At 34.8% G+C, this 27849-nt stretch overlaps 1 protein-coding gene across 4 annotated transcripts; it reads right to left on the bottom strand.

The window, feature by feature from the left end:
* Positions 1–27849, bottom strand: Trmt1l (tRNA methyltransferase 1 like). Of its 4 annotated transcripts, XM_048809841.1 has the most exons (16): positions 27356–27849; positions 25756–25899; positions 23916–24026; positions 22257–22370; positions 18898–18962; positions 17495–17624; positions 15702–15825; positions 15146–15225; positions 11641–11890; positions 11080–11292; positions 9450–9640; positions 5851–5929; positions 3688–3854; positions 2494–2553; positions 1387–1513; positions 1–1279 (listed from the first exon to the last, which is right to left on the bottom strand). In XM_048809841.1, the coding sequence occupies exons 1-16, from the start codon at positions 27573–27575 to the stop codon at positions 1027–1029; spliced, it is 2328 nt and encodes a 775-aa protein (XP_048665798.1). In that variant the 5' UTR covers positions 27576–27849; the 3' UTR covers positions 1–1026. The 4 variants fall into 4 exon arrangements, with proteins under 4 accessions (XP_048665798.1, XP_048665799.1, XP_015347185.1 ...); XM_048809842.1 differs by lacking the exon at positions 2494–2553; XM_015491699.2 differs by lacking the exon at positions 25756–25899 and having other exon boundaries at positions 27356–27843.

The following is a 27849-nucleotide window of genomic DNA, read 5'->3' as shown; positions in this document are numbered from 1 at the left end:
TTGAAAAAACCAACACCAAAACTAAAAAAGAGTTTTATTTCTGAATGGTAGTACAACTAAGTGAATGAATAGTATACATGCATTAACTGAGGTACTTGAGATCACCCAACTTGTTTAATTTATAACAAAATCTCTCCTCATTAGGATTTAGGTACTAATATGTTAGAATGGTCTCAATTTATTTTAACAAAAATCTTTCTCTGAAGTTGAGTCATATAGATTATATCTTGTAAGAAAATGTATTTCTTTCTCAGGCAAGTATTTAATTTCTCCAAAGCTAGTAATTTAAAAGATGACTGTGTACAGAAGTATGATTTCTTAAAAATCGGAAAATATTTTAGTTTTATATTCATGAAATATATGAGAACCTCCTATTTTATTTAGGATTGTCTTAGTATATAAAAGGTTTCAGCTTCATTTTGTATACGATATGTGGAAAAATATAAACATGATAATCAGTTTAAGCAGAGATGTGATTTAAGAATGGTAAAGGATAAGCCAGGCATGGTGGTAGTCCCAGCTACTCAGGAGACTGAGGCAGGAGGATCACTTGAGCCCAGGGGTCCACATCCAGCCTGGGCAACACAGCAAGACCCTTTCTCTTGCGGGGGTGTAGTAGGGGGAAGGAGCTGTGGTGTTTCTCAGTAGTAGAGTGTTTGTTTGGGGCCCTGGGTTTGAGCCTCAGCACTGGGGGAAAAAAAAAAAGTAAAGGACAGCTTCTACAATGTACATAAATTCCCAATACTAGGTATGTAAACCTATTAAACAGTAGGGTGATCCTCAGTCAGAAACTTGGCTTTATATAAAATGTTTCCATTAATATAATTTTAAATTTTCTTTAAAATAAGAAAAACTGGAAAAGCAAGGCTCCCAAAACCAGCTAAGTTAGAAACTGCTAATTTTCTGAATGAAAGCAGCACTGTTTTTTATTTTTACACCACTGAATTGGAAGAATAGAAAAGAACTACAGTTGGTATAGAGAAATGTTAGATCATTTATACAGACACCTGAGAATAAACTCTACAGTTACCATCTTCTACAGCCACTTGCTTCTGCTTTGTCATTCACTGACATTTCAACCCTATCAGCTACTGTATCTTCAGATGCTGATTGGACATTGCCTTCTGACTGTCCTCCAGTGTAAGTGGGGGTGCTATATTTTAAAAGAATAGATTTAAACTGCATCAGAGGTGCATCTGTACGAACACCCATTGGGTCAAAGTGAGTTCGGCTGACTCGAAAGCCTGCTTGAGAAAGATAGCACAAAAACTTTTTCAACCTGCAATAAGGAAAAGAAAAAAGATAATTAGGTTTTTGTATTTTTATTTAGATCACAATGTTATTAAAATATGATATACACACTTTGCCATTCACTGGCTGTCTTACTTGGGCATGTTCATTCCTTTAATGCTGTGTCTGTGGATGTTATAATAAAAGGGAGGATGTTCAGTACTGACATCAGTCTTCTGCTTCTTGGCTAAATTTGTAATTATCTCATTACTTCTTCTCTTTCCTGAAACACACACAGTTAGCATTCTCTTAAAAAGATTATTTATTCTAGATATTTTATTTTATTAAAAAATTTTTTTTTTCATATTTATTTTTTAGTTTTAGATGGACACAATATCTTTATTTTTATGTGGTGCTGAGGATCGAACCTAGTGCCCTGTGAGTGCCAGGCGAGAGTGCTACAGCTTTGAGCCACATCCCCACCCCCATAGGTATTTTATATATATATATTTTTTTTGGTGCTGGGGATTTGAACCCAGGGCCTTGTACACATGAGGCAAGCACTCTACCAACTGAGCTATATACCCAGCCCTTCTAGGTATTTTAATTGTTTGTTACTCATGTAACTTACTTAGGACCCTAAGCAACTTAGAGTTGTATAATGAGACCCTATACAACTGTATTTTAAAGTATACACACATCCCAAAATAAGAGAAAGGCCATATAATAAATGCTTATGGCTAGAAAGTAAGGTCTTCTGGTTAATCAAATGGAATTGCCATAAATCAAATATTCATGAGCAATTTTTAAAGTATTAGAATAAAGTTTAATCCGAATGCTATAACTTTATCATCTATAACTTAATTCTCTAGTTTTCCTGAAGGGATCACTACATTATTAAAGATGTGAACAAAATACCTTTTGAAATTTGGAATTGTATTAATGCTGATTAAAATAAGTTTTACTATAGTTTTGTTGTTGGCATTATATGGTAAAAGAAACTTTCTTCCCCAGTACTAGGAATTGAACCCAGGGGTGCTCTATGTCCTTATTGAGCTACATCCCCAGCCCTTTTTTGAGACAAGGTCTTGCTAAATTGCCTAGCCTGGCCTCATACTGCAATCCTCCTGTCCTCCTGCCTCAACCTCCAGAGTTGCTGGGACAGGTATATGACACTGCACTCAGCCACCAATGCAATCTCTCTTTCCACCTCTGCTATATTCCTTTCTGCATGGATACATATATGTGTACTTACATACATACCTTGTGCAATGTAATCTGTTGTGACATCATCTGTAGTTTTAATAAATACACCATTTTCTTCTAAAAAAAAAGTGAGAAAACAGTATTTTCCAGATGACATTAAACAACAATTCAAAGTTTAAATAAAAATTTATACCAAATTCCATCTTTAGGATGTGTGTGTGTGTGTGTGTGTTACTAGGGATTCAACCTAAGAATTTGTGTATGCTAGGAAAATACTGTACCACTGAGCTGCACTGTAGCCCTTCTATATTTTTTTGGTATTGGAGATTGAAAGCAGGGGTGCTTTACCACTGAGTTACACTCCCAGCCTGTTTTATTTTTTGAATCAGGATTTCACTAGGTTGCTTAGGGTCTTGCTAAGTTGCTAAGGCTGGTCTCGAACTTGTGATCTTCCTATCTTAAGTCTCCAGAGTTGCTGGGATTACAGGTGTGCACCACCATACTTGATCATCTACAGTGGGTTTTATATAGGATTTATATAGTGATTATATAGGAGACTCTGTGGCCATAACAGGTTGTAAGAATGACATATTTTAATGTTCTATAATAGCAACCTCTTTTCACGGCTTATAAGGTAGTATATTTAGTAGACCCACTCTAATATCAACAGCCAGCTATGACTACAGAAGTCTATTTATATTGAGAAGAAAAAAAGTAACTTTACTGAGTGATAAGTACCTTCTATGTCTCAATGGACAGTACTAACATTTGTGGCCATACCATTCCTAGAATTACCTAAGGGTTCTTTCTAGAAGAACCCATACAGGGTAATAAAATTTATATCTAAGTTTTCTTATTTATTTTAATCAAATAAAATTAAAAACAAAAGGGAGATTATTTTAATGAAATCACATTCATTTCAGGACCCTAAGAATAAATGTGAAGAAAACTATGTATTTTAAGGAAAATGGGAGCTAGGGATATTGGTTCAGTGGTAAAGCACCTGCCTGGTTATGTGCGGGGTCCTAGGTTTGCTCCTCAGCACAACAAACAAACAAAAAACCACACACACATATACATACACACAAAAACAAACAACCCCCGCCCCCAAACAAACATTCTGTGGTGCTGGGGATTGAACCCAGCTACATCTACCAACTGAACTAAATCCCCAGCCCACCCCTCCTAAAAAAAAAAAAAAAAAAACCAAATGAAATGGTAACAAATTATCTTTAGTGTTCAATTATTCACCTTGCTTGTTAGGATTTGAAGATGCATGAACTGAAAATTGACTTTGAGGGGTACATTCTGATTCAAAGATTAAGGTCTTTATTAGAGTCTGAATTTCATCCAAACCATGGTGAAGAGATTCAAACAACATCCTTTTGAGGAATCCAGTATTGAAAAGGGAACTTGACCTGAAAAAGAAATGAGCACTGGGTTTAAGAAATATTTACTTTCTTTCAAAAAATAAGTCTCTATAATATATAAAAAATAGGAATTCAAAAAGAATTTTTGATCTTTAATATTCTTTATTTTCTATTTTTCCAATGCTATTATTAAATCAGTTCTCTAAACTAGTAGGATTAGCCAAGAAAACTGCATTCACATTAAACCAATAAGAATTTACAGTTTTCATTAGTTGTACAGTACTATGATACTTGGGTATGTGTAGAGAATATACCAGAATACAATGCTGACCCTATAAAAGCCTACAAATGTAGACAAAATTTGGACAGAAACAATATATTGCAGAGGTATTTACAATGCACATTCTCATCAGTAAATCTTAAATTTTGTTTATATATGGTAATAGGTGGGAAGAAATATAAAAATTATATGTGGTAGTGGTGATGTGGTTTAAAAATGGCCCAGGAGTTAATGTGGTATGCTTCACATTGAGAATCACGGATATAACTGACAAAATATGAAATTCTAAGTTAGATAAACCTGGTTACCAAGCCCAGCTTCAGCAGTTACTAGCTATGTAATACTGCTTTTGAGTTTTGTATTCTTTATCATGCAATGGAAAATAAATGTTCTCACAAACTTGTTATGGGAATTAAGTCAGGTGGCATATGTACAATGCCTAGTATAAAGTATATCCTCAATCAATGTAGCCATTATTACTATATATGATTTTAAAGTGTCAAATGAATGATCAACATAAGCTAGGCAAAAAGGAATTTAGAGATTATTTTGGGTTGAAGCACTAAGGAGAGACTTCAAAAGGGAAGTACAATTTGAACAGGGGGTGGGAGAGAGAAGGGACGTATTCTGGATGAGAGTAAAGCAGATCAATAGTTTTGAGTGAGGAAATCATAAGGCATGTGTTAGAACTCAGTCTTAGGAGACAAAACACCTAAATTTCTGATCCTGATTGTGCAAATAACTATTTTTTAGGATAAGTTTTAGCAGCATTAAAAAACGTTGTGTTATAATTTCCTCATCTGTAAAATGAGGGATCTGGGCTAGAACATCTTCCTTCTGAACCCAGCCATCTGTTATTCTTAATTTCTGCAGTTCTGAGATCCGTGAGTAGGATCACTCAATTGCACATGATAGAGGTGAGTGAGTGCTGGAAGGTATCATCACAAACATATTTACCATTTGTGCCAATTTTTTAAGTTTAGTAGATGGCTAAGCCTTGATCTTGTAAAAATAGCAAAGAAGAAGTATGTAATAGTTCATGTCACAATGTTGTTAGCAGTTTCCTATTTCTATAAAAATCTCTAGTAACAAAAAAAACTTATGATACAGATTCTAATTAAACACAATTTAAGGCTTTAAAAACACAGTAACTTGTTATCAATGATAAAAAAAAAACCCACAATACATTAAATATCTGAAGCTTTATCCTATCCAAACAGCTTGACCTAAGACAAAGGCAGACATTTTATAGTTTTCTCACTAAAAACTAATTCCTTTAAGACCTTTTGTATTAGTTGATTTTTCTGTAAAAAGTCATTGTGATCATTTTACAATCACAACCTAGATTTTTAATGATTAGTTTTAAAAAGCTTCCTTCTTACTATTCAGAATGAATTGTCTAGTTTGTAGATAATCTAAGCTTCTCCTCCTTAGTGTTGTCACAAACTAAGGAGAACAATGGAAACAAATGAACCTTAAGTTCATAGGGGAGAGAAGTCATAATTATTTGCCTAGACTTAAAAATTCAATCTAGGGCTGGGTTTGTGGTTCAGCGGCAGAGTGCTTGCTTAGCATGTATGAGGCACTGGGTTCGATTATTAGCAATTAAAAAAAAAAAAAAGTCCATCAACAACTAAAAAATTAAAAAAATAATAAAAATTAAATTTGAATTTGCTTGCCCTTTACCACATAATCAAAAGTTGACAATCAGCAAATCAATACATAAAGCAATTCTGAATATGTGATGCTTAGGCAGGCACATACCACAGAGGTCCAAGTTCTATTGCTGTCTTTCCAGGCATGCTTCCATGACAGTTACAGGGTAGCTGTCTATATGGGTTTTCTATTAAAAAAAAAATAAATAAAAAAAGAGAGAAGAGAGAGAGACAGAGAGAGAGAGAGAGAGAGAGAGAGAGAGAGAGAGAGAGAGAGAGAAACACTATTCAGCAGCAAACTCCAAAGNAAAAAATAAAAAAAAAGAGAGAAGAGAGAGAGAGAGAGAGAGAGAGAGAGAGAGAGAGAGAGAGAGAGAGAGAGAGAGAGAAATCAAAGGAGAAATGACTAATGCAAATAGTAGTAATTGTTATATTAATAATAATTTATAGTTACTATATATTGAGGATCTACTATATGCCAGGTATTATGCTAGGTATTTTTATATGTATTTTAAAAACTTAATCCTTATAATTCTCTGAAGGTACTATTAAAATCACAATCATACAGATTTAAGAGGATTAAAGCTTAAGAGGTTGTAGAAAACCAAGTTAAGTGGTTATTTTAATAGAGACATAGCTGAAAGTAGCTTTTAGTTACCATACTTTATGAAATAATGTTAAGGAGAAAGTCATAACAAATTGGAACAAATAAATTAATCAATTAAAAGAATTAAAACACAGAAGAACATGAAGAAATTTTTTAAAAAAGGAGTACTAAATCTTCAATTTCACAGGATTTTCATATTATTGGGGTATAAGTTATGTGCAATAAAACTATACTCATTTTATGTGAAAAGGTAGATGAGTTCTAACAAATGCATATACCCACATAATCAACATCTCAATCAAAAATATAGGCATTTTTCATAAGTTTAACTGGGAAGAAAATAAGTTTACTCTATTTCTATTATAATAGGCTTCATATATATCCAGTACCCAAAATGTAGGCCAGAAAAGTCTAATTCAGTTTGAAGAACAATTAGAGGCTGATAAGGAAAACTGGGGTGGTATTAGCACTGTTCTTAAGCTTCCAAAATGGAGCAACATTCTACTAGGGGACTTTTAAATTCTCTAAATGCCCAATGTTATAATTTCAACTTTTTTTTTTTTTTGGGGGGGGAGGCAGTGCTAGGAATTAAACCCAGGGCCTCCTGTGTGCCAGGCAAGTGGCCTACAACTGAGCTACATCACCAGCCACCGGAATTGTTATTTTATTTCATTATTGTGTTTTGTTTCTTTTTGGGGGGCGGGGAGAGGGAAATGGAGAGAGGGGGAGAGAGAGAAGGAGAGAGGGAGGGAGGGGAAAGAAAAGAGAACACAGAGAGGGAAGAAGTAGGAAAGAGAGAAAAGATGCAAAGCAGTCATTTTAAACTAGAAACTCGCCTCCACATGTGGATCATGTCTGTAATCCCAGTGACTCAGGAGGCTGAGGCAGGATAATGGCAAGTTTGAGGTTAGTTTGGACTACTTACTGAGACCCTAGTCAAAAATTAAAATAAAAAGTGCTGGGGTTTGTAGCTTTGTGGTAGAGAGCCCCTGGGTTCAATCCCTAGTCGCCCCCACCTCCAAATAAATGAATGGGAAACTCTCTAACTAACCATCCCTAACACCAGACTATTTCTGGATTAAGCATTCACTTTCTTGGAACAGCCTGATTCAGTCAGTAAATCCTAGATACATCCAGAACCTAAGAATAATCCTTCTGGTAGAAACATAGGTCCATAACTTCTTACAATATTATTGTTATTCAGTGCAATTAATGGCGTAATGTATAGTTGTTAAACCTTTTTAAAAATATACTAAGATAAGTAATGTGACACGATGCCCTCCATTATCACCATCATACAGTACTTGAAGAAAGGAAAAGTATTCTATGCTTGGAGGAAATTTCAAAATCATAGTATCTATTTTCCCTAATTAATGTGATTAAAAAAATATTGGTTTATTTACTTAGAGAGAGAGAGAGAGAGAGAGAGAGAGAGAGAGTGAGTGAGTGTATGGTGGTAAAGCTTGAACCTAGGGGTGCTCTACCTCTGAGATACATCTCCAGCCCTTTTTATTTCGAGTCAGGGTCTTGCTAAGTTGCCAGGGCTGGCCTTGAACTTGTGATCCTCCTGTCTCAGTGAAATATGAGAGAGAGAGAGAGAGAGAGAGAGAGAGAGAGATAGATATCGATCTAATACCAGAAACTCTCTGAAAACACACAATTTTGAGGAAGCATTGCTGTAACAGACATAAATAATGCTAAAAATCCTCTGTAATCAAAATGGCATGGCAGCCATTGGTGGTGGTGTGTGCCTGTAGTCCCAGCTACTCAGGAGACTGAAATAGGGTGGTAACTTGAGTCCAGGAGTTCAAGATCAGCCTGGGCAACACAGTGAGACCCTGTCTCAAAAAAACTCTAAAAAAACAATAAATATGGTGGTAGGGGTATGTGTATAGGTATCCAATCACTGAAACAAAGTAGAAAATCCAGGAACAAACTCAAATACATGTGGAAGTTGGTATAAGATAAAGAAGATATTCTCAAATCAGTTAAGGAAAAATGGACTATTTATTTAATAAAATATAACCTACCTTGAACCACTTAGGAATATGAAAGGTCTATTGACAGACAAAAATCTAGAATACATATAAGTATGACTAACTTTATAATAGCAACAAGAAAACACTCCTGTATTAAACAAAAAAGATGCAAACCCAAGTGATGAGATGAGAAAAAAACATTTGTGACTCATGTAATAAGAGCTAAACTCTAATATATAAAGAGTTCTCAAGAATTCATATTTAAAAATACCCAAAACTTCTCAAGGCCAGTCCAGGCAACTTAGCATGAGCCTGTCTCCAAACAAAATAAAAAGGGGTGAGGATGTAGCTCAGTGGCAGAATGTTTGCCTAGTATATACACAGAGAGGGAATACAAGGCCATGTAAGGCTTGAACCTATCGGTGCTCTACCTCTGAGATACATCTCCAGCTCTTTTTATTTCAAGTCAGGGTCTTGCTAAGTTGCCGGGGCTGGCCTTGAACTTGTGAACAAGCCATGGGTTCAATCCCCAGTACTACAAAATGCAAGCAAACAAAACCCAGCAAACCAAGAACTTAACCAAAAATAATGGGCAAAACTATAATTTCTATGTCCAGTAAAGTAAATAGAAAAATAGCTCTTTCTGAGGGCATGAGCCACAGTTTTGCTTTTCTCTTGTATCCTCAGGCCTGGCATATAGTAGAAACTCAATAAATGTTTACTGAATGGATTTTTAAACTGGTAGCTTTTATATTCAGCCAGAACATGATAATTATTTTTATAAAATTAATGATTTGTATCAGCCTAGACAAAAGTAATCTGACTTATGTTCCTAAAATTAGTTGACAGTGGAAACTAAGTTATTTCTAGATGTTTCAATAAAGGGCAGGGCTATAGAACAAAAACTGTACACCATGAGAAAATAATTTTAATAAACTCACTCGAATGTCTTGTCTGTTGATCAAAGTAAATCCAGTATAGTAAATAACAAAGTTAGCACTGTAATCTTTAAAATCAAAGGACAACAATATGTATAATTAGGGATGTAATAAAAGCTTTTCATTGGAGGCTTACAGATTATAAATTAAACTTAATATACAGTTAAGATGAAATTGAACTTACCTTCTACCATATTACCATCCTTCTGAAAAATTCTTTCTTCACACCACTGACAATGGATTAGGTACTGAATCTTCTTCGCTGTTTCATCAGCTGAGGTAGGCCCCCTCAAAACTCTCACCACCACCAAAACAAAATGTTCCAGAGCCACTGCAAATAGTACTTCTATGCCTTTGTTGCATCGGGCTGCAGCTCTATTAAAAATTTTTTGAAGTTATTTTTGGGTGATTATTATTTTCTTTTATTTGGCATTATAATGACAATACTAATGTGAACAGTAAACTATGGGTGGGTTATGGTAAATAAAGGAAAATTCAATATCTAGTAGTAATGCTTTTAAAAGATCATTACTAGAACTTTACACAAATAGAAATACATGGATAAAGAACTCCCAGGAGGGTCTTTGGTCTTGACATTTTCCCTTATGATAGCCTCTCCGTAGGACTATATATTCTGGTTTTCAGAGTCACTTTGTTTCTCGTCCTTAACATTAGCTTTTTTCTATAAAAGCTTCTTTCAAATAATATATATTTATGTACGTTTACTGAGTACTGATTATAGGCATGATAGTATGCTAACTGCTGAATATTTAGAGAACAATGAATACTAAAAGTCTTTTCTACCATTAATTACAGATTTTTTTGGACTGGATTAAGTTCTACCAGGTAAACCATTTCTGAATTTGTTATATTATAAACAGTTTTAAGTATGTGCAGTAAGTTATAGGCAGCACAAAATGTGCATAGGATTTTTGAGTTAATTAGTGATAACCCCAAAGGTCTATTAATCTGTGTTTAAATTGAGGCAGGAATTTCCATCTAAATGCTGTAGAACTTGTGTTTGAGCTAGTAAACTGGCTAATCATTCATTATCTATACTCCTAATTCCAATTATATTCTTGTTCTTCTAGCATAATATTCTACAAGTAATAGGTGCTCAAAAAAGTCTTCCCCATTTCAATGGTTATTTCTGATGAGAAGCTTCTTAGTTTGTAAGGTAATTTTGTAGAATAAAGTTTATAAGCCATCCTTTTATTCAAACTATATAAAGATGAAATGGACATAAAACAAATAATCCTCTCTAAATCTAAGAAGTTTTTGTTTTCCATATCATGTTACTATCTCCTATCTACCCTAATCGTTAAGATAAATAGATATGAAATTAATTTTTACTTATATCTTTTCTTTCTTACTACTTTAATTATTTTAATAACATGTTGGAGAGTAAACTAAATATTTTAGATATAAACTTTTAAATAAGGTTTAACAGAATATAAGATTAAAAACACAATAAAACAAATTCAGATTAGCGATTTGGGATACAGAATCTTTATTTCACATTTTTTGAAAAATAATGCCTGTAATCCCAGCAACTTAAGAAGCTGAGGCAGGAGGACCATGAGTTCAAGACCAGCCTCAGCACTTATCAAGCCCCTGAGCAACTTAATGAGACCCTGTCTCAAAATAAAACGTAAAAAGAGCTGGTGATGTGGCTCAGTGGTTAAGCACCCGTGTTCTATCCCTGGTACCAAAACAAAAACAAAAAGAAAACAAAACATGATCTAAGCATTCATTTGTAGTATTCTTTCAATCATTATGAAAAAACATTAGGTATACGACTGGCCATCTGGTACCTCGCCACTGCGGCTACGACAATTCTGGCAGCTAATTCCTTGTAATACTCAGTTCGAACAATGTTACATCCATAGTGACGTCGGGCAACGTGTTGTGCCTTGGCATACAAGGAACTGATATCTGTAGATGTCACTGATACTATGCCAAGGTTCCTTATATTTCTGAATGCAGAATCTAGATAGTTTACTGATGTTCCAAAAGGGTCTAGGTGTCTAAAATCAGAAAGAATATAGACATATTTAAACTCATATTAGTAACCAAAATCATACCCCTGTAATTATTTCTAATAAGATTTTATGATTCAAAAGTACCTTACAATCTATTTAAAATACATGGTTCTGTTTTTAAAATAATAAAGTAGTTATATCATAGATCAGAAATATAAATCATAAATCAGGCTAAAAATGCTAGAAAGTTTTCTTATCGCATACTTTAAGCCAATGTAAAAAGCTGTATTAATTTAAATAAACAACAACAATAAATTAATTTAACTCCGCCTCCCCCCAACCCAAATGTCCAGGTAAGTTTAACAAGTGACATAGCAAATCTTTTTCACTTACATGAAATCAAAAGATCTTAAATGCATCAGTACATTGGCATCCATTTTGGTCACCTTAATATTACCAAGATTTTCTTCTCCTTCTTCAAGAATATCATCACCCTCTTTCTTTTCCTTACTGTCTACCACCACTTTCAATTTGTTTAAATGGCAGTTTTCCTGAATCAATGTCACAGAGTTTTCATTCAAGTCATTAATTGTAACTTTGACTGCATTTCCAAGGTGCTTTGCCCACTGTAATCCCATTATTCCTTAGGGAAAATGGAGAAGATAACTAGTTTTTAAATTATAATAACTAAAGAATAAAAACAGTATGAAAAGAATATATTTTTATATATAAATCAAATTCCTTCAAAAATCTTAGTATTTTCATGAACAATTCTTATTTTACTTTCTTTTTTTTTTTTTTTTAAAGAAAGAGTGGGAGGGGGAGAGAGAGAGAGAGAGAGAGAGAATTTTTTAATATCTAATTTTTTAATTCTCGGCGGACACAACATCTTTGTTTGTATGTGGTGCTGAGGATCCAACCCGGGCCGCACGCATGCCAGGCGAGCGCGCTACCGCTTGAGCCACATCCCCAGCCCCTTATTTTACTTTCTTAAAAAAATTTTCTCAAGAAGTTAACACAAAAATTTGCCTAAAATTTTTAATACTTCTTACAATACACTTTTTATGAACCTTGTTCAAATAAATGTTCCATGTACTTTTAAAATTTTATTTTACAGAATTGGTTGTTATTATCACTGTTTTTTTTTTTCTTACAATGGAATAGTATTTCAAACAAAATCTTAAAGAGAAACTCAATATATAATAATAACAACTGTGGGGATACTCTGCTGGAAGGGAGAATGACAGGGTGACATTGTCCTGCTGAAGTTTACCTTCACATGCCAAAATATAAAAAAATAACTTTTCTAGAATAGCGATTTTCAAATACTGCACAAAATCATCACTGTGAGTTCAAAAGAACTTGTACATATAAGCAAATAATCAAGAATTTAGACCAAGAATTCCAATCCTCACAGGCTTTGCATACTGACAGGATTAGTCATAAGTAACAGACATAAACACAACCAATTCGATTAGAACGCCCCTATGTATTAGAAATAGTGACCATTTTCTCCATGCATGTGTCTCATAAATGGAAAAAGTTCTTATCTACTGTGCATTAAGGTCTTTACATATTCTCATAAGTTCTAATGTCCTCATTAACATGGTAAATATGCATATGGCAGCTACAAACCCAGATATAAGGTTATGAAGACACATTAAAAAGAAAAGGCTGAGAAAAATCTTTCTTAGACATCAGCTTTAATAATTTCAGATTAAAAACAAGAGTAAAGAAAAAGGGTGTGTAAGGAAAAACACGGGAACATAGATTTGGAATAGTGGGTTGGGATCAGATTATGAAGAATATTAAATTGCTATTTGAGAAGTATGGACTATAGGTAGTAAAGATAGATGACTTTTTTGATTGAGAAGTAACAATATTAATGTAGTTCTTCAGAGGAATGGCTGTTTGGCAGTAATACAGAAGACAAATTAGAGGGAAGAGACAGATTATAAACCAGGGTACTAATTAAAGACAACTAAAATACACTTGGAAAAGGAGTGAGTTATAGTACCAAAGAAAAATCAAGAGATGTGGTGGCTGAGTTGATCTGACGAGAGTAGAGAGGAAAAGAGGAGCAAAAAATTATTCAATTTTCGTAGTTAGGTGACTCAGAAGTGTTAGTTCATTACTTTTACCCTATTTGCACGGAGACATTACCAATGAAGGTGTTGGTAGTAGCAGTAGTAATAATATAATAAAGGTGATCCTCAATGCTTTCATGGCATTTTCTACTTAACAGGTATTGTTCTAATGACTTTAACTATATTAATTTACTTAAATCTTCACTGCTAGAAGTTGCATACTGGTGTTGTCTCCTCCACTACTCCACTTCTATACATAAGCAATTTACTGTGGTCATACAACTAGTACATAATGAAGCTGGGACTTGAACCCAGGCAGTTTGGCTCTATAATCCATGCTTTTAATCACTGTTTTTCACCAAGGAGAGGAGCATAGGAAGGAGAGATTCCTCATGCTTGCTAAGAGCATAATCCTAAATTCTTTATGAAGAAAGCCTTGAACTGGGTACAAGTGGCTATTAAGAAACCATCTACTGTTTCCCTTATCTTTTCTCTATTGTTAAAAATCTCTTGGGGGGGCTGGGGTTGTGACTCAATGGCAGAGCTCTTGCTTTGCACATGTGAGGCACTGGGGTTGATCCTCAACACCATATAAAAAAATAAACAAAATGAAAATATTGTGTCCCATGTATAACTAAAAAAATATTTAAAAAAAAAATCTCTTGGGAAGAAGAATGACTTTCAAAGTTGAAGGCTACGCAATGGTTATTACAACACACAAAAAAAAGAGTCATCAGTTGCTTCCTGATTATAGAAAATAAGCATTCTTGAAAAAATAATTTATAACTGAATCTGACCAAACCATCAGTTTATTTATTTTTATTTTTTTATGGTGCTAGGGATTGAAAAACCAGGCCTTTTGCATGCAAGGCAAGCACTGTATCAACTGAGTTATCTCCCCAGCTCTGAAACCATCAATTTACAAAAATACAAGAGAGAAAGGAAAATGTTATATGAACCATAGCAATACAATCAGCAAAATCTAGACTGTCAGAACTCTATAGGTCAAAAGACCTGTTATATCAAGAAATAATTAACACACAAACACACACACACACACACACACACACACACAGAGACATATATAATTAACACACGCTCTAATAAGAGTTAAACAGCAAACAAAATACATAGTCTAGATTCTGATTTGAACTTTTAAAAACAAAACTGGGCATATATATACAACTGGTGATATTAAAGAGTTATTCTTATTTTTTTAGGTGTGATAATGGTATTATAGTTTTATTTATTTAAAAAAATTCTCTTTTAGACATCCAACTTAAATATTTACATGAAATAACACATACATGGTTTGTTCCATATTAATGGGGATTGAGCAACTGATGTGTGGGGTATGGGGAAACAGATAAAACAAGACTAAGTATGAGGTGATTATTTCTGAAGTGAGTGATAAGACACACAGGGAGTCATTAATTATACTCTTTGCTTTTGTATATACTTAATAGACAAATAAAGCTGGGAGCGGCAGTGCACGCCTATAATCCCAGCAACTCGGGAGGCTGAGGCAGGAGGATCATGAATTCAAATCCAGCCTCAGCAATGGTGAGGCAGAAAGCAACTCAGGGAGACCCTATCTCTAAATAAAATACGAAATAGGATAGGGGATGTGGCTCAGTGGTAGAGTGCCCCTAAGTTCAATCCCGAGTACAAAATAAAAGAAAGTAAAATAAAGGTATTGTGTCCATCTGTAACTAAAAAAAAAATAAAATAAAAACTATATATTTTCTAGAAAAAGACACTGTAAAAAATTGAGAAAGAAAATGGGATTCCAAAAATACTTCCTTCCTTACCAGTCGCTCCAAAGGCATCTAGACATTCCAGAGGTTTTCGTTCCTTAGCCAAAGCAGCCAATGTGCAGAATATCAGCTGTCTAGAAGAAAGTAATATAAAGGTAATTTTACGAGATTATAGCTTCATTATTGTAGATTTTATTTCATTTAAGAAAAGTGAGAATTGGAGGGGGTCTCTAGTTACTGTACAAACTATTTTGAAAAGAGAAGCAATAATATATATCCCCATTTTAATAGCATAAAAAACTTAAGAAATTAAATTATGAATTTAATTAAGTTCTATCTAATAAGCCTTTCTTCATTTACTTATTAATAAAACTGGCCTATGAAAGTGCAGCCTATTCATTAATTATATAAAATTAGGCCAATTTAACTTTCTGACAAAAACAAAACAAAGAACCATACACATACACACACACACTAAATAAAACAAACAAAAAACTAGATTGGTAGTCTGCACCTAAAGTTTAATACATTAGAACCATAGAGGTTAAAAAAAAAGATATCTGTAATGATTTGAAATAGCCCATAACCCCTTTAAAAAAAATTATCTTACCGATTTAGTTTCATTTTGGGATTAAAATAGGAATCTGTTTTCTGAGGTATAGAATAGTTAGGACAAACTTGTACATCTGTGTCTGTTTCTTTCAAAATTTCAGTACATGGTTTAGCAGTAGAAGCTAAGATTGAAAAAAAAAAGATTTCAGGAACAAACAAAGTTATTCTAAACATCTAAAACAACATACATTTGAAAAAAAACTATATTGTTTTGTGTTAATGTAAGCAGTTGGGTAAATAATAAAACCCAAAAAACTCATTTATTCATCACTGTCTCCAAAAAAATGTTGCACCCAGGTAAGTATCTGGTGAATGAAAGAAAGTGTATTCACTTAAAATCTTGACTGTATAACATACCTACATATCTGTACTATGATATCTAAGGACAATCATTTTAAGATAGCATGAAATCCTAAAATACCTTTATGATTCAGCAAATAACACTGTTTTTATACGGCTGCTAAATATGTTTTATGATGGTCTAATTGTTAGAAAAAATGAGTATGAGCATCTCTGTATGGTTGCATTCTACCAGCCAGTATAGCTGAGTAAGAATCACTGTTTCCTAGGAACCAGGTGTGGTGGCGCAAACCTGTAATCCCAGGGGAGGCTGAGGCAGGAAGATAGAGAATTCAAAGATAGCCTCAGCAATTTAGCAAGGCCCTAAGCAATTCAGCGAGATCCTGTCTCTAATAAACAAAATACAAAAAAAGGCTGGGGATGTGGCTCAGTAGTTAAGTACCTCTAGGTTCAATACCTGATACCAAAAAAAAAAAAAAAAAAAAAAAAAAAAAGGAATCATTGTGTTTCCAGAGCATACTGGACTTTAGACTCTAATTTTCTCATAATATTTTTAAATACAAATTATGTTCAAATGGCTACCAAGTAATGAAAAAATGATTCTACATTTAATATACATTAGAATCCTTTTTAAAAAATATTTTTAATAATTTTTTTTAAAGAGAGAGAGAATTTTAATATTTATTTTTTAGTTATCAGTGGACACAACATATTTGTCTGTATGTGGTGCTGAGGATCAAACCTGGGCCGAACGCATGCCAGGCGAGCGCGCTACCGCTTGAGCCACATCCCCAGCCCAACATTAGAATCCTTTGGGTATAAACTCAAATGATATACTGATGTGTACATTTGTGCATGTTTTAAATATCAAGAAATAAGACACATAATGTGGGGAGGGGGAAGAAATGAGATCCTTTATGAGAAAGGCTGACAAGCTATAGATGATTCTGTATCAGGAAAAAGGTTTTTATTTCACTCTGCATCCTTTTCCCAGTTTTCCAAATTAAGCACAACAAGTTTTATATATTTATATAAAATTTGTTATTAGAAATATAATTCTAGGGCTGGGGTTGTGGCTCAGCAATACAGTGCTCATGTAGCATGTGCAAGGCCCTGGGTTCGAGCCTCAGCACCACATAAAAATAAATAAAATAAAGGTATTGTGTCCAACTACAGCTAAAAAATATATATTAAAAAAAAAAAAAAGAAAAAACCCTATAATTTTATAACGTTTAATTAAGATACCTATATTTACTTGAGGGTCACTTGCATTTTTTTACATCATTAATTAAATGTATCTGTTGAGAACAGCTGAATGTTACTGGAAACCTTACAGAAAGAAAACAAAATGTGAAATAAAGGATTGGTAGTCAACTAAATTTTTTCACTAAATCAGTGTATTTTATATGCCTAAGTTCTTGGGGAAAAAAAATAACAGGACCATTATTTAAAAATATACATGTTAATACGTTAATGAGATGCTTAACTTACCAGCAATATACCTGGACTTAGTCTCTCCTTTATTCACATGGCGCCTAACGTGTCCTAGCATATCAGTCCTTCTGGTGATTGTTGCTGAACAAATGATACAATGATAATGGGCTCCCATTTTACTGAATATCTATCAGACAGAATTTGAATAAGTTACTAAGACAATTAAACAGAAGTTTAAAGTTGCAAATACGTTAGTGTCTTGGGTTAAATAGCATAGAAGATAATGATCATTTTGCCATATGACTGTTAAAGAATCCTAACTTCCTTACAGAATTTACTTTCTCTTTTTGTGGGTGGGGAGTAGGAGGTGGTGTTTGAGGGGTTCCAGGAATGGAATCCAGGGGTGCTTAACCGCTGAGCCACATCCCCAGTCCTTTTACTTTTTGAAACAGGGTCTCAACTAGGTTGCTTATAATCTTGCTAAGTTGCTGAGGCTGGCTTTGAACCTTCGATCCTCTTGCCTCAGACTCCCAAGCTGCTGGGATTATAGGCGTGAGCCACAGTGCCCACCCAGCTCCTTACTAAATTTAATTTCCTAGTTTTCCACATTCTTTCCATTCAGGAAATAACTCTAAGGTATTTTCTATAAGCTGCACTTACAAATGCTAGCAGATGTATGCTGGTAAATGTTTAACTGACTCTTCAAGAAAATAAAGCCCTGACTTTAGTGTTTGCCAATTTCTACGGTATACTGTACCATGGCCAATTTCAAGCCATAATTGTGACAGATTTCAAAATACAAATGCAACATCACTGAATGTGGATTTGAGAAGAGATGTGTAAAATCATACCATTATAGAACATTATCACCATGCAGATGTAAATAACTTTGAGGGCACAGAGAGTGAAATGTAGAAAAAATAATTAGGAATGGTAAATTCTGAATATCATTAGCTTTTTTTGGTTAAAACTTTTAAGATTTCAGAAAATTTGTTGATTCTGTCAAACTTAAAAGTTCAAAGAACATGGGGAGAGTGAATATAAAATTGAAACATACTAAGTTATTTACTAATTCACAGAAATTTGAAGCTCGTACTCCATGATCAAAATTTATTTTAAAAGACAAAAATTACTCTGTAAATTCTCCATTCCAAAATTGGTAAATGATTTAATTTTCATTTTTAACACAAGAGCAGTTTACCTAACTGAAATTAAAAACCATAAAATGAAAAGTTAATTAAAAATGTTTTCCCATAAATCTCATATTTTTTCTATTATGATTATCTGAAAGCACTCACATGCAGAATTTTAAACTATATTGTTAAACATGAGCATTTTACATAAGTCAGAAATTACTTCTTGGCCTTTTGGTTGAAATCAAACAGTTCTAAAGCAAATAAAAACTGTATTTTTTTTTTTAAAAATTAAATTTAAAAGCAAAAATAATAATGTCCAATTACCTGTTCTCCAATAATATTTGGTTTTACTGGTCGACACGGTAAGTGACAGATGCACATCCTATAACCTAGAATGAAGAATGGCTGGCTGTCATATCATTGTTCATTAAAAATTCAATTAGCACTAAAAATTGTCAGTAAGAGCCTACTGCGCAGGTGGATTTGTCCAGATGTTTTATGAATACATCCCTTTACTTTACAGCCAGGGTCACTGTTTTGATTGTCACCTAAAGATTGGAGATAAGGGAAGTCCCAGCTTCCCCTCTCCATTTCCTTCCTTATCATATTTTTTACAGTCCTTGTTTCATCATAAGCTTTCCTAGGCAGTGATGAATGTTTTTTAAATTTATTCAAATTAGTTATACATGACAGTAGAATGTATTCTGACACATCATGCATATATGGAGTATAACCTGTCATTCTTCTGGTTGTACATGATGTAGAATTATACCAGTCATGTAATTATATATGCACATAGGGTAATAATGTCTGATTCATTCTACTCTCCCTCCTACCTCCATACCCCCTCCCCTCCCTTCACTCCCCTCTGCCTAATCCAAAGTAACCCCCACCCCCAGCTTATTGTGAATTAGCATCTGCAGATCAGAGAAAACATTCAGACTCTGGTGTTTTGAGATTGGCTTATTTCTCTTGGCATGATAGTCTCCAGCTCCATCCATTTACCTGCAAATGCCATAATTTCATTCTTATTTAAAGCTGAGTTAATATTTCATTCTGTATATATACCACATTTTCTTTATACATTCATTTGTTACATTTTTGAGCACAAGGATTACAATTTCTCTACATCCTTGCTAACACTTCTTATTTTATGTTGGAGAGTAGCCATTCTAATGGGTGTGAAGTAGTTATCTTGTATTTTGATTTGCATTTTCCTAATCAGTGATGTTGGGATATTTTCATTTGTAAGTCTTTGGAAAATGTCTATTTAAATCTTTGCCCATTTTTTAAAAAATGTTTTTTAAATGTTGATGAATCTTTATTTTATTCATTTTTTATAATATGTGATGCTGAGAATCAAACCCAGCCTCACACATGGTAGGCAAGTACTCTACTGAACCACATCCCCAGCCTCCCTGCCCATATTTTAATCTTCTTGTTTGGGGTTTGCTGTTATTGTTTTTTTAGCTTGAGGTGTTGCCTATTCTGTGTTACTCTCTTATCAGATTTGTAATTAGCAAATATTTTCTCCCATTCTTTGGGTTGCCTTTTTGCTCTGTTGATAGTGTCCTTTCATGTGCAAAACTTATAAATAATTGTCGTGCAGTCCAGTTTGTCTATTTTTCATTCTGTTGCTTATGCTTTTGATGCCCTACCCAAGAAATTATTGCCAAATTCAATGTTGTGAAGCTCTGTCCGTGTTTTATCCTAAAGCTTTTATTTTTATTTTTTAATTTATTTTTTAGTTTTCGGCGGACACATCTTTATTCGTATGTGGTGCTGAGGATTGAACCCAGGCTGCACGCATGCCAGGCGAGCACGCTACACTTGAGCCACATCCCCAGCCCCTAAAGCTTTTATTTTGTTTCAGGTCTTAAATTTAGATTCTGATTCACTGATTTAATTTTTGTGTACGACCAAGTAAAGTTCTAATTTTATTCTCTCAAAAAATATTACATAAGAATTACATAAGAATAATTGGGATTATCCTTGTATTTGTAATGTCACAATTACTTGAATGAGACTGCTTTAGTTTATACATGGGATTGATAGATATAAATAAATACAGAAGATTCAGACTTGAATTCTAGTCTTGTAATGAATATTTAATCTGGGATTATTAGTCATTTAAAGTCTTTGACACTCAGTTTAATAGTGCTGCCTTCAATTTTTTCTTAGGCTTCATCTTCTTTGTCTCATACTATAGTTGCCATTATACACTCTTTTTTTCATTTATGATCAGCACCATCCTGATTCTTTTCCCACCTTTTAAAATCTTCTTTTACAGATCTCCTTTGCATTACCTACTCTAAAATGTAAATATTACTGAGGCTAGATTAGCTGTGACTTTTTTCCCTGGGTTACTTTTAACTTCTTTCATGATTCCAATTCTTTCTCTTATAGGAGAGAAAGGCAATGATTTCAGAATATTTATCTTATAACCCAGAATAATCTGAGTATTCTTTTTTTAGGGGGGTACTGGGGATTGAACTCAGGGGCACTCAACCACTGAAGCACATCCCAGCCCTATTTTTAAAATATTTTATTTAGAGATAGGGTCTCAATGAGTTGCTTAATGCCTCCCTTTTGCTGAGGCTGGCTTGGAACTCGAGATCCTCCTAGCCCAGCCTCCCAATCTGCTGGGATTATAGGCATGTGCTAGTTACCCAGCTATAATCTGAGTATTCTTCTTTTTTCCCCCCTCCTTGTAAAGCATTTTATTGTTTCTCACAAATTAGGGGAAATATCATTATCAGTAACAGAAAAATCCTTAACAAAACATGTGAAAGCGCAGAAGAATTTGGCAACAACTCTGATGAATTCCAGTGTTACTAATTTACAGTTCTTTTAAACTATACTGTAATTTATTTATTTTTATTTTTTTTTAATTTGTTTTAATTAGTTACACATGACAGTACAATGATCTTGACATATCTTACATTTGAATCAGATGGGGTATAATTTCTCATTTTTCTGAGTGTACAGGTTGCAGAATCATATTGGTCATGCAGTCAGTCACAAATATACATACAGCAATAATAATGTCTATTTTATTCTGTTGTCCTTCCTTTCCCCCTTCCCCTCTCATCACTACTATACTGTATTTTAATACTCAAAGCTTTCATAAAGAATACCAGATTCAGTAACTCCTGAAATGACCCACAACAAGCAAGCACTGACACTACTCCTTTAATTCTTCCTATGTTCATGCTTATGTAGATTTAGTTCGCGAAACACAAATCTTCTCTTGCAACTACTAAGTACTCTTAACTCTAGTTTCTTAAGCCATCAGGAATAAAAAGATTTTTTTCCAGTAGTTTTGTTTTATTTTATTGTTTTGGTACATTTACTTTGCCTTCAAAATTATGTGTAAAATGGAAGTTGTTTTACTACTAATGGAAAAGTGTAATTTATTAAAACACTGTTCAATAAACAATATGGACTCCCAGGGCCAGAGTACCTAGTATAGAATAGATGCTTAATAAATGTTTGTGTAACTAAATTGTATCATTTGTATCTATTGCCTATAAAGCTATTATCTTATTTAATAAGGGGCATTAAATCCTTCATAATTTTGAACTGAAACTGTTTGATCATGTTCACAATAAAATTCCAAGACTAGTAATAATAATAAATTTCATGTATGTCATTTTTTTTTTAGCCAGCACAAAAATACTAACCTTCAAATTCAACTGAGACTTTCCAGTGTAAATTCTGAAGATGACGACGAAGCTTATGACTATTACAAGCTCTGAATTTTTCCTTAGGGCACAATGGACAAACTTGTTTGTTTCCTGAAAAAGTAACAAGACCCCAAAATGCACCAGAATATACTAGCTATTAATGCCTAGATTCAGCTATAAAAGAGGCAAAAGGGAACTTTCCCATGCTCCCCTCCTACTTTTTAGCAAATGACCCTTGACTTTTTTTTTTTAAAATTCTTTAGTTCCCCTTTCTGTGGCTAGCTGATATCTCCGTTGCTACTAGGAACAGAGAAGTTGAGAAAATGATACACATATGTACCACTTATCCCTTCCTCAGTTAACACTGAGGAAGTTTGTAAAATGGAAGAAGGAAGTGAAAGAGTAGATGAGACCCAATATAACTGGTATTCTGAGATGGTGGGGGGCATGGTTAGAACCACTGTATCTTGAATTTCACTGTATTGCTGAACATACAAGTTCATCATTCTTTATTCACATACTCCTTAGATTATGGATTACTAATTAATTAGAAATCCAATGTATCGAAATTAAAAACTTTTATAGTGTACAAAACAATTAAATCTTAATTCAGGATTAGAGCAATAAAAACTACAGAACTAAACAATAACTCATTTAATAATTTTTAGTCTAACAAATATTTTTCACATACAGCACAATACAAGAATAGGTACATAAAATTTAGCCAGGTACAGTGCATTACACATCTGTAATCCCAGGGAATCTGGAGGCTAAGGCCAGGGGGAATCACAAGTTTGAAGTCACCTGGGAAATGCAGTGAGAATTTGTCTCAAAATAAAAAGTAAAATGGGCTGGAGATGTAGCTCAGTGGTAAAGTGCCCCTGGTTCAATCTCCAGTTAAAAAAAAAACAAAAAACAGGCACAATTTATGTTTTTATATATACTGCCTACCTCAAAAAAAAAAACAAACCCACCAAAAAACCATGAGGTTGCTAGGGTTATAGCTCAGTGGGAGAGCACTTGCCTAGCACGTGTGAGGCACTGGGTTCCATCCTCAGCACCACGTAAATATAAATAAATAAAGGTACTGTGTCCATCCACAACTAAAAATATTTAAAAACAAAAACAAACAAACCATGAGGTGATCTTAGTAAAGCAGAAAAAGAGGAGTGAGGCACTGACAACACTGCAAAATGTTCCAACCAGCCCTACTACACTGCCTATCTTGGGACTTTTACATATTATTTAAAATGCTGTTCTGGGGATCTCTGTTAACTTGTAGCCATGTAATTCCTAATTTACAGAATACACAGCCCTGAAAGACCAAGAGTTTGTAGTTTCCTTGAGGAGTTATGAATTAACTTATTTCACAGCACCTTTGCACATAGAAGCTACCAATTTCTTGAATAATATTTTCAAAATTTTACTATTCTAGTTAAATAAGAATAAACAGGTCTGTTCTCTTTCTCTTGCAGTGTTAGGGATCCCAAGGCCTCGTCCATGCTAAGCATGTGCTCTACCACTAAGCTTTAATCACAGCCCTTAAACAAGTCTATTCTTAGGAAACTGGCAATCAGCTGAAAGATGACAACCCAACAGAAAGTAAGTGGGGACAGGGGGCAGATAGAGACACAATCAATCAATCAATCAACATACCTGTATCAAGATTATCTGAGTTCAATGAATTGGCAGAATCAAAATCCCCTTCAGTTACAAAAGCTAACTTCTCCAGATCACCAAGCTGCCTTTGAATTGAGATGTGTCTCTCTGAAAAGAAATTTGAGTTATAAAATTATTTTTTAACAATTTGTTTTTTAGTTTCAGGACAATAGAGAAGCCAAAGAAGTGCTGTAAAAGAGAAACTGCTTAGTATTAATACTAAATGTTACAAACAGTTGCAAAGACCAAGAAAAGATTACTGGATTTAGTATGTAGCATGTCTGGTGACCTTTAAAAAAGCTTGAGGTGCTTGGGAGTAGAAATGAGATTGAAAGGGGAAAGGAAATTCAGAAAATTAGTGTAATTATTTTCTCAAGAACTTTGGCAATAAACAAACAACAACAACAACAAAAAAACAAACAAAAAATCAAAAGAAAGAAAAAGCAAATTAAAATTTCATCTAAGCACAGAAATACCCTGAATATATTTGCATTCCAAAGAAAAGGGAAATTTACAAAGTGGGAGCCCAATATAGCTCCATATGCTAACAGATAAAGCTCCTAAAGAGAAAGGAGAATATATAAATTGTTATGTTAAACAATTTTTGACACTCTGACCTTCCCAACTATTCCTCCATAAACTTCATTCTCAGTTCACTTGTTCACTCATTTGTTTAATTAAAAAAAAAAAAAAAAAAAAAAAAAAAATTTTTTGCCTGTGGTACTAGGGATTGAACTCTGGGCCTAAAACGTGCTAGGCAAGCTGCTAACCCTGAGCTGTGCCACCAACTCTTTTTTAAAATTTATTTTGATAGTCTAAGTGGCCCAGGATGGTCTCAATTTGCCTCAACCAGCAGTGGGATTACAGGCATGTGTCACCACACCTGGCTCATTTATATAATTTGTGTTATTATCTGTCTTTCCTCACAAATCAGCAATAAAATAGGGGCTATGCCTTATTCATTGGTTTAATGGTTAGTGCAGGAACTTGACAGAGCATGCACTGAAATTTATTAAACAATTAAAAAAAATTATTAGGGATGAAGCAGAAGCACACTGCATCAATAATTTGGGGATCAATTTAGCACTACAAACATTCCTGTTCAAGTTTATTAAAAATATGGTTTTCCACTTTATTTTTAATTGAATAAAAACAAAGAGCAACAAACATTGGTTAACTTTTTTTCTAGGTATTATTCAAATAAATTTTAATGAGATATAATTTGTCAAAACCAGACAAAAATTTGATTAAATACAGTTTCAACTGCTAGGTCAGGCCAGGCACAGTGATGCACACCCACAATCCCAGCAACTTGGGAGGCTAAGGCAGGAGGATCACAAGGTTGAGGCCAGCCTGGGCAATTGAGACCTTGAGTCTAAATAAAAAGAGTCTGAGATGTATCTCATTGGCAGGACACTACTGGGTTCAATCCACAGTACCACAGAACAATAAAGGAAATTTATAGGTAAGACATTAAAAGTCAAGATATGAAAACATGCATATAAACCAACCCATCACATTTGTAACAATAAAGACTTTTGGCTTTCATAGTTCAAAGAGCTGTATATGTGAAACAAGACAGAACTATATAAAAATGTACTCATTGAAATTATTCTGTTAAAAAAAGAGAAAGACCTCAGAAAATTAGAGAACAGAAAATCCTGTGGTCCACAATTGAAGAAAACTGTCAAAGACCTGTCTGAAAATTCGTAATATTCCTGTAAACATCTCTGAAATCACTTTCTGGTTTAAAACAGTAGATATCATGAAATCTGTACTTAAATCAGCCAACTTGCTTTTTGTAACATACTAATAATCCAGAAGTCAACAGGCACACCTTTTGTTAAATTAGATGAGTCCAAGTTGCTAGGAGGTTCTTCAACAACCTTTGTTACTTTCTCCTTAATTTTCAAATCTATTTCAGAAACACCATCTTCATCTTGCCTAGTTACAATTGAGTTGGAAGGACTAACTAGACTGTCTAAAAAATAATTTTTAAAAATGTGATTAATATGAATTTTAGTTCTAATGTACTTCAGATTTCTCAATCATTAATTTGTCCCAGCAATGCATTTTCAGGTTACCCAAACGGTGGACATACACATTTTTTAAATCACATACACTTTTAAAATATATAAGTAAATACTATGTTTAAAGGCAATCTTAATGAGGAGAAGTGGAGAAACGTGCATTCCCAAAGCTGTTGAACCACTTCTGATTAACTTAAGCAGATAAAATCTGTAGTTGAGGCAGGACGCTATTTACTTAGGAAAGCATAATGCCTCTACCCACGTACCACAGCGGTAAATGAAGGAATAACAGACCTTACATTCAACCTACAATTCTGATCTTTTGAGGAGGAGCCTACCTCAGATGTCTGCCGATAAACTGCTCAATCTGCTATAAGTTATATGTTGTTTTAAAGCTATTATCCATTAGACGACTCAAGTAGTTTTTTTTTTTTTTTTGGTACCGGAAATTTAACACAGGGGTGCTTAACCACTGCAACACATCCCCAGCCCTTTTTATTTTTTTTAAACTTTGGGACAGGGTCTCCCTGGATTGCTGAGGCTGGTCTCCAACTTGCCATCCTTCTGTCTCAGCCTCCCAAACTCCACAGCGCCCAGCTTATTCAGGTGTTTTATAAACATTAAAAGCAAAACTGCCCTAGAAGTAGTAAAGATGAATTAACCTAAGACAGTTTGAGAATTCAGAACGAGTATAAAGTTTATGGGCCACAAAATAATTTTTTTTGAAGGAACGAAGCCTTAGATTTCACATTTTAAAATGTTCAAAAGATCCTTTTAAAAGTATTAACCACCACTTAGAAAACATGCAAGCACATTCAGAGCACAATAGGGCCTATCTTCTACAGCTGACTCCTGGTGGGCTGTTGGGATGTACAAAACTCAACTAACGTTTATGTGTAAAGAGACGACTGAGTAGACTCTTCCAAACTCATTAGCTTCAAAATCTTTATAGAGACAAGCCCATCTCAAGGCAGAAAAACTGACAGCAATAGTTTCTAAATCTTCGCAGCCAGGATCTACTGTTAGGTTGCTTCGGTTTCTATGTCACATTTGAAAGGATTAAGTTAACTAAAGGAGCCTAGGCTGAGAGGGAAACTATCATATTATGGATAACTTCCTTTTCTATACCATAAAAATTCCTCTTCAACGAAGAAGGCTTTAACCTCATTATTTCCTTCTATCTGCAGCACCCCTGGCCTCCACATATCCTTCACGGTAATGTCCTCGAGATTTACGGTGTCTTCTTCCAGTACCGCTGCTTTACCCTTACCCGTCACACCGGTCTCGCCTCCCCCACCCTATATTTCCCTAAACCTGCCTTTCCCCATAAAACCCCTTCCCTACTCCCCAGTCGGGAGCCTTTTCTCGCTCCTCTGCGGTAGAAAGATCTAGGCCTCCTGCACTTACTGCTTTCATCCTCCTCAGGGGCAGAGGCTAGGGACGGGGACAGGGCCGGAGCCTGGGCCAGGGCAAGGGCTGGGGCTGGAGCCGAGGCCGGAGTCGGAGCCGAGGCTGGAGCCGAATCTGGGGCGGGAGCTGGGACCCGAGCCGAGTCCGGGGCTGGGGTCCGGACCTGGGCCGCCGCCTCCTGCAGGGGTAGCAGCTCCTCCTCCGCCATGTTCTCCATAGTTACCGCCTCCGTGCCAGGCCCGCCCGAGGACCGGGAGGGGCTCACGGCGGGGTGAGAGAACTGACGTTAATGCCCACAGGGCTAGATCCGAGGAGTGGGGAAGCACCGGGGAGGGCGGGACGCGTGCAACCGACAAAAGACGAAGAACCAGTGACCAAACCCTGCCCGCAGGAAAAGAAAAAGCCAAAGGCAGCGAATCGAGAACCCATGAGCTTCCCGTTCCTCGAGGCGTTACGACGCCGCCACAGACTGCGCAGAAGCGAGCTGGCGC

This window comes from Marmota marmota, unplaced genomic scaffold, assembly GCF_001458135.2.
Source record: "Marmota marmota marmota unplaced genomic scaffold, marMar, whole genome shotgun sequence".
Classification (NCBI taxonomy): Eukaryota; Metazoa; Chordata; class Mammalia; order Rodentia; family Sciuridae; genus Marmota; species Marmota marmota.
This window is presented reverse-complemented; position numbering and strand designations above follow the sequence as displayed.

Coding starts and splice junctions, on each gene's coding strand:
- Trmt1l (XM_048809841.1), bottom strand. CDS start 27,575: ATGGAGAACATGGCGGAGGAGGAGCTGCTACCCCTGCAGGAGGCGGCG. Junction 18,963..22,256: donor AGTCTCAGTTGAATTTGAAG/GTTAGTATTTTT, acceptor TCTTCATTCTAG/GTTATAGGATGTGCATCTGT. Junction 2,554..3,687: donor TTCAAATCCTAACAAGCAAG/GTGAATAATTGA, acceptor CTTTTTTTTTAG/AAGAAAATGGTGTATTTATT.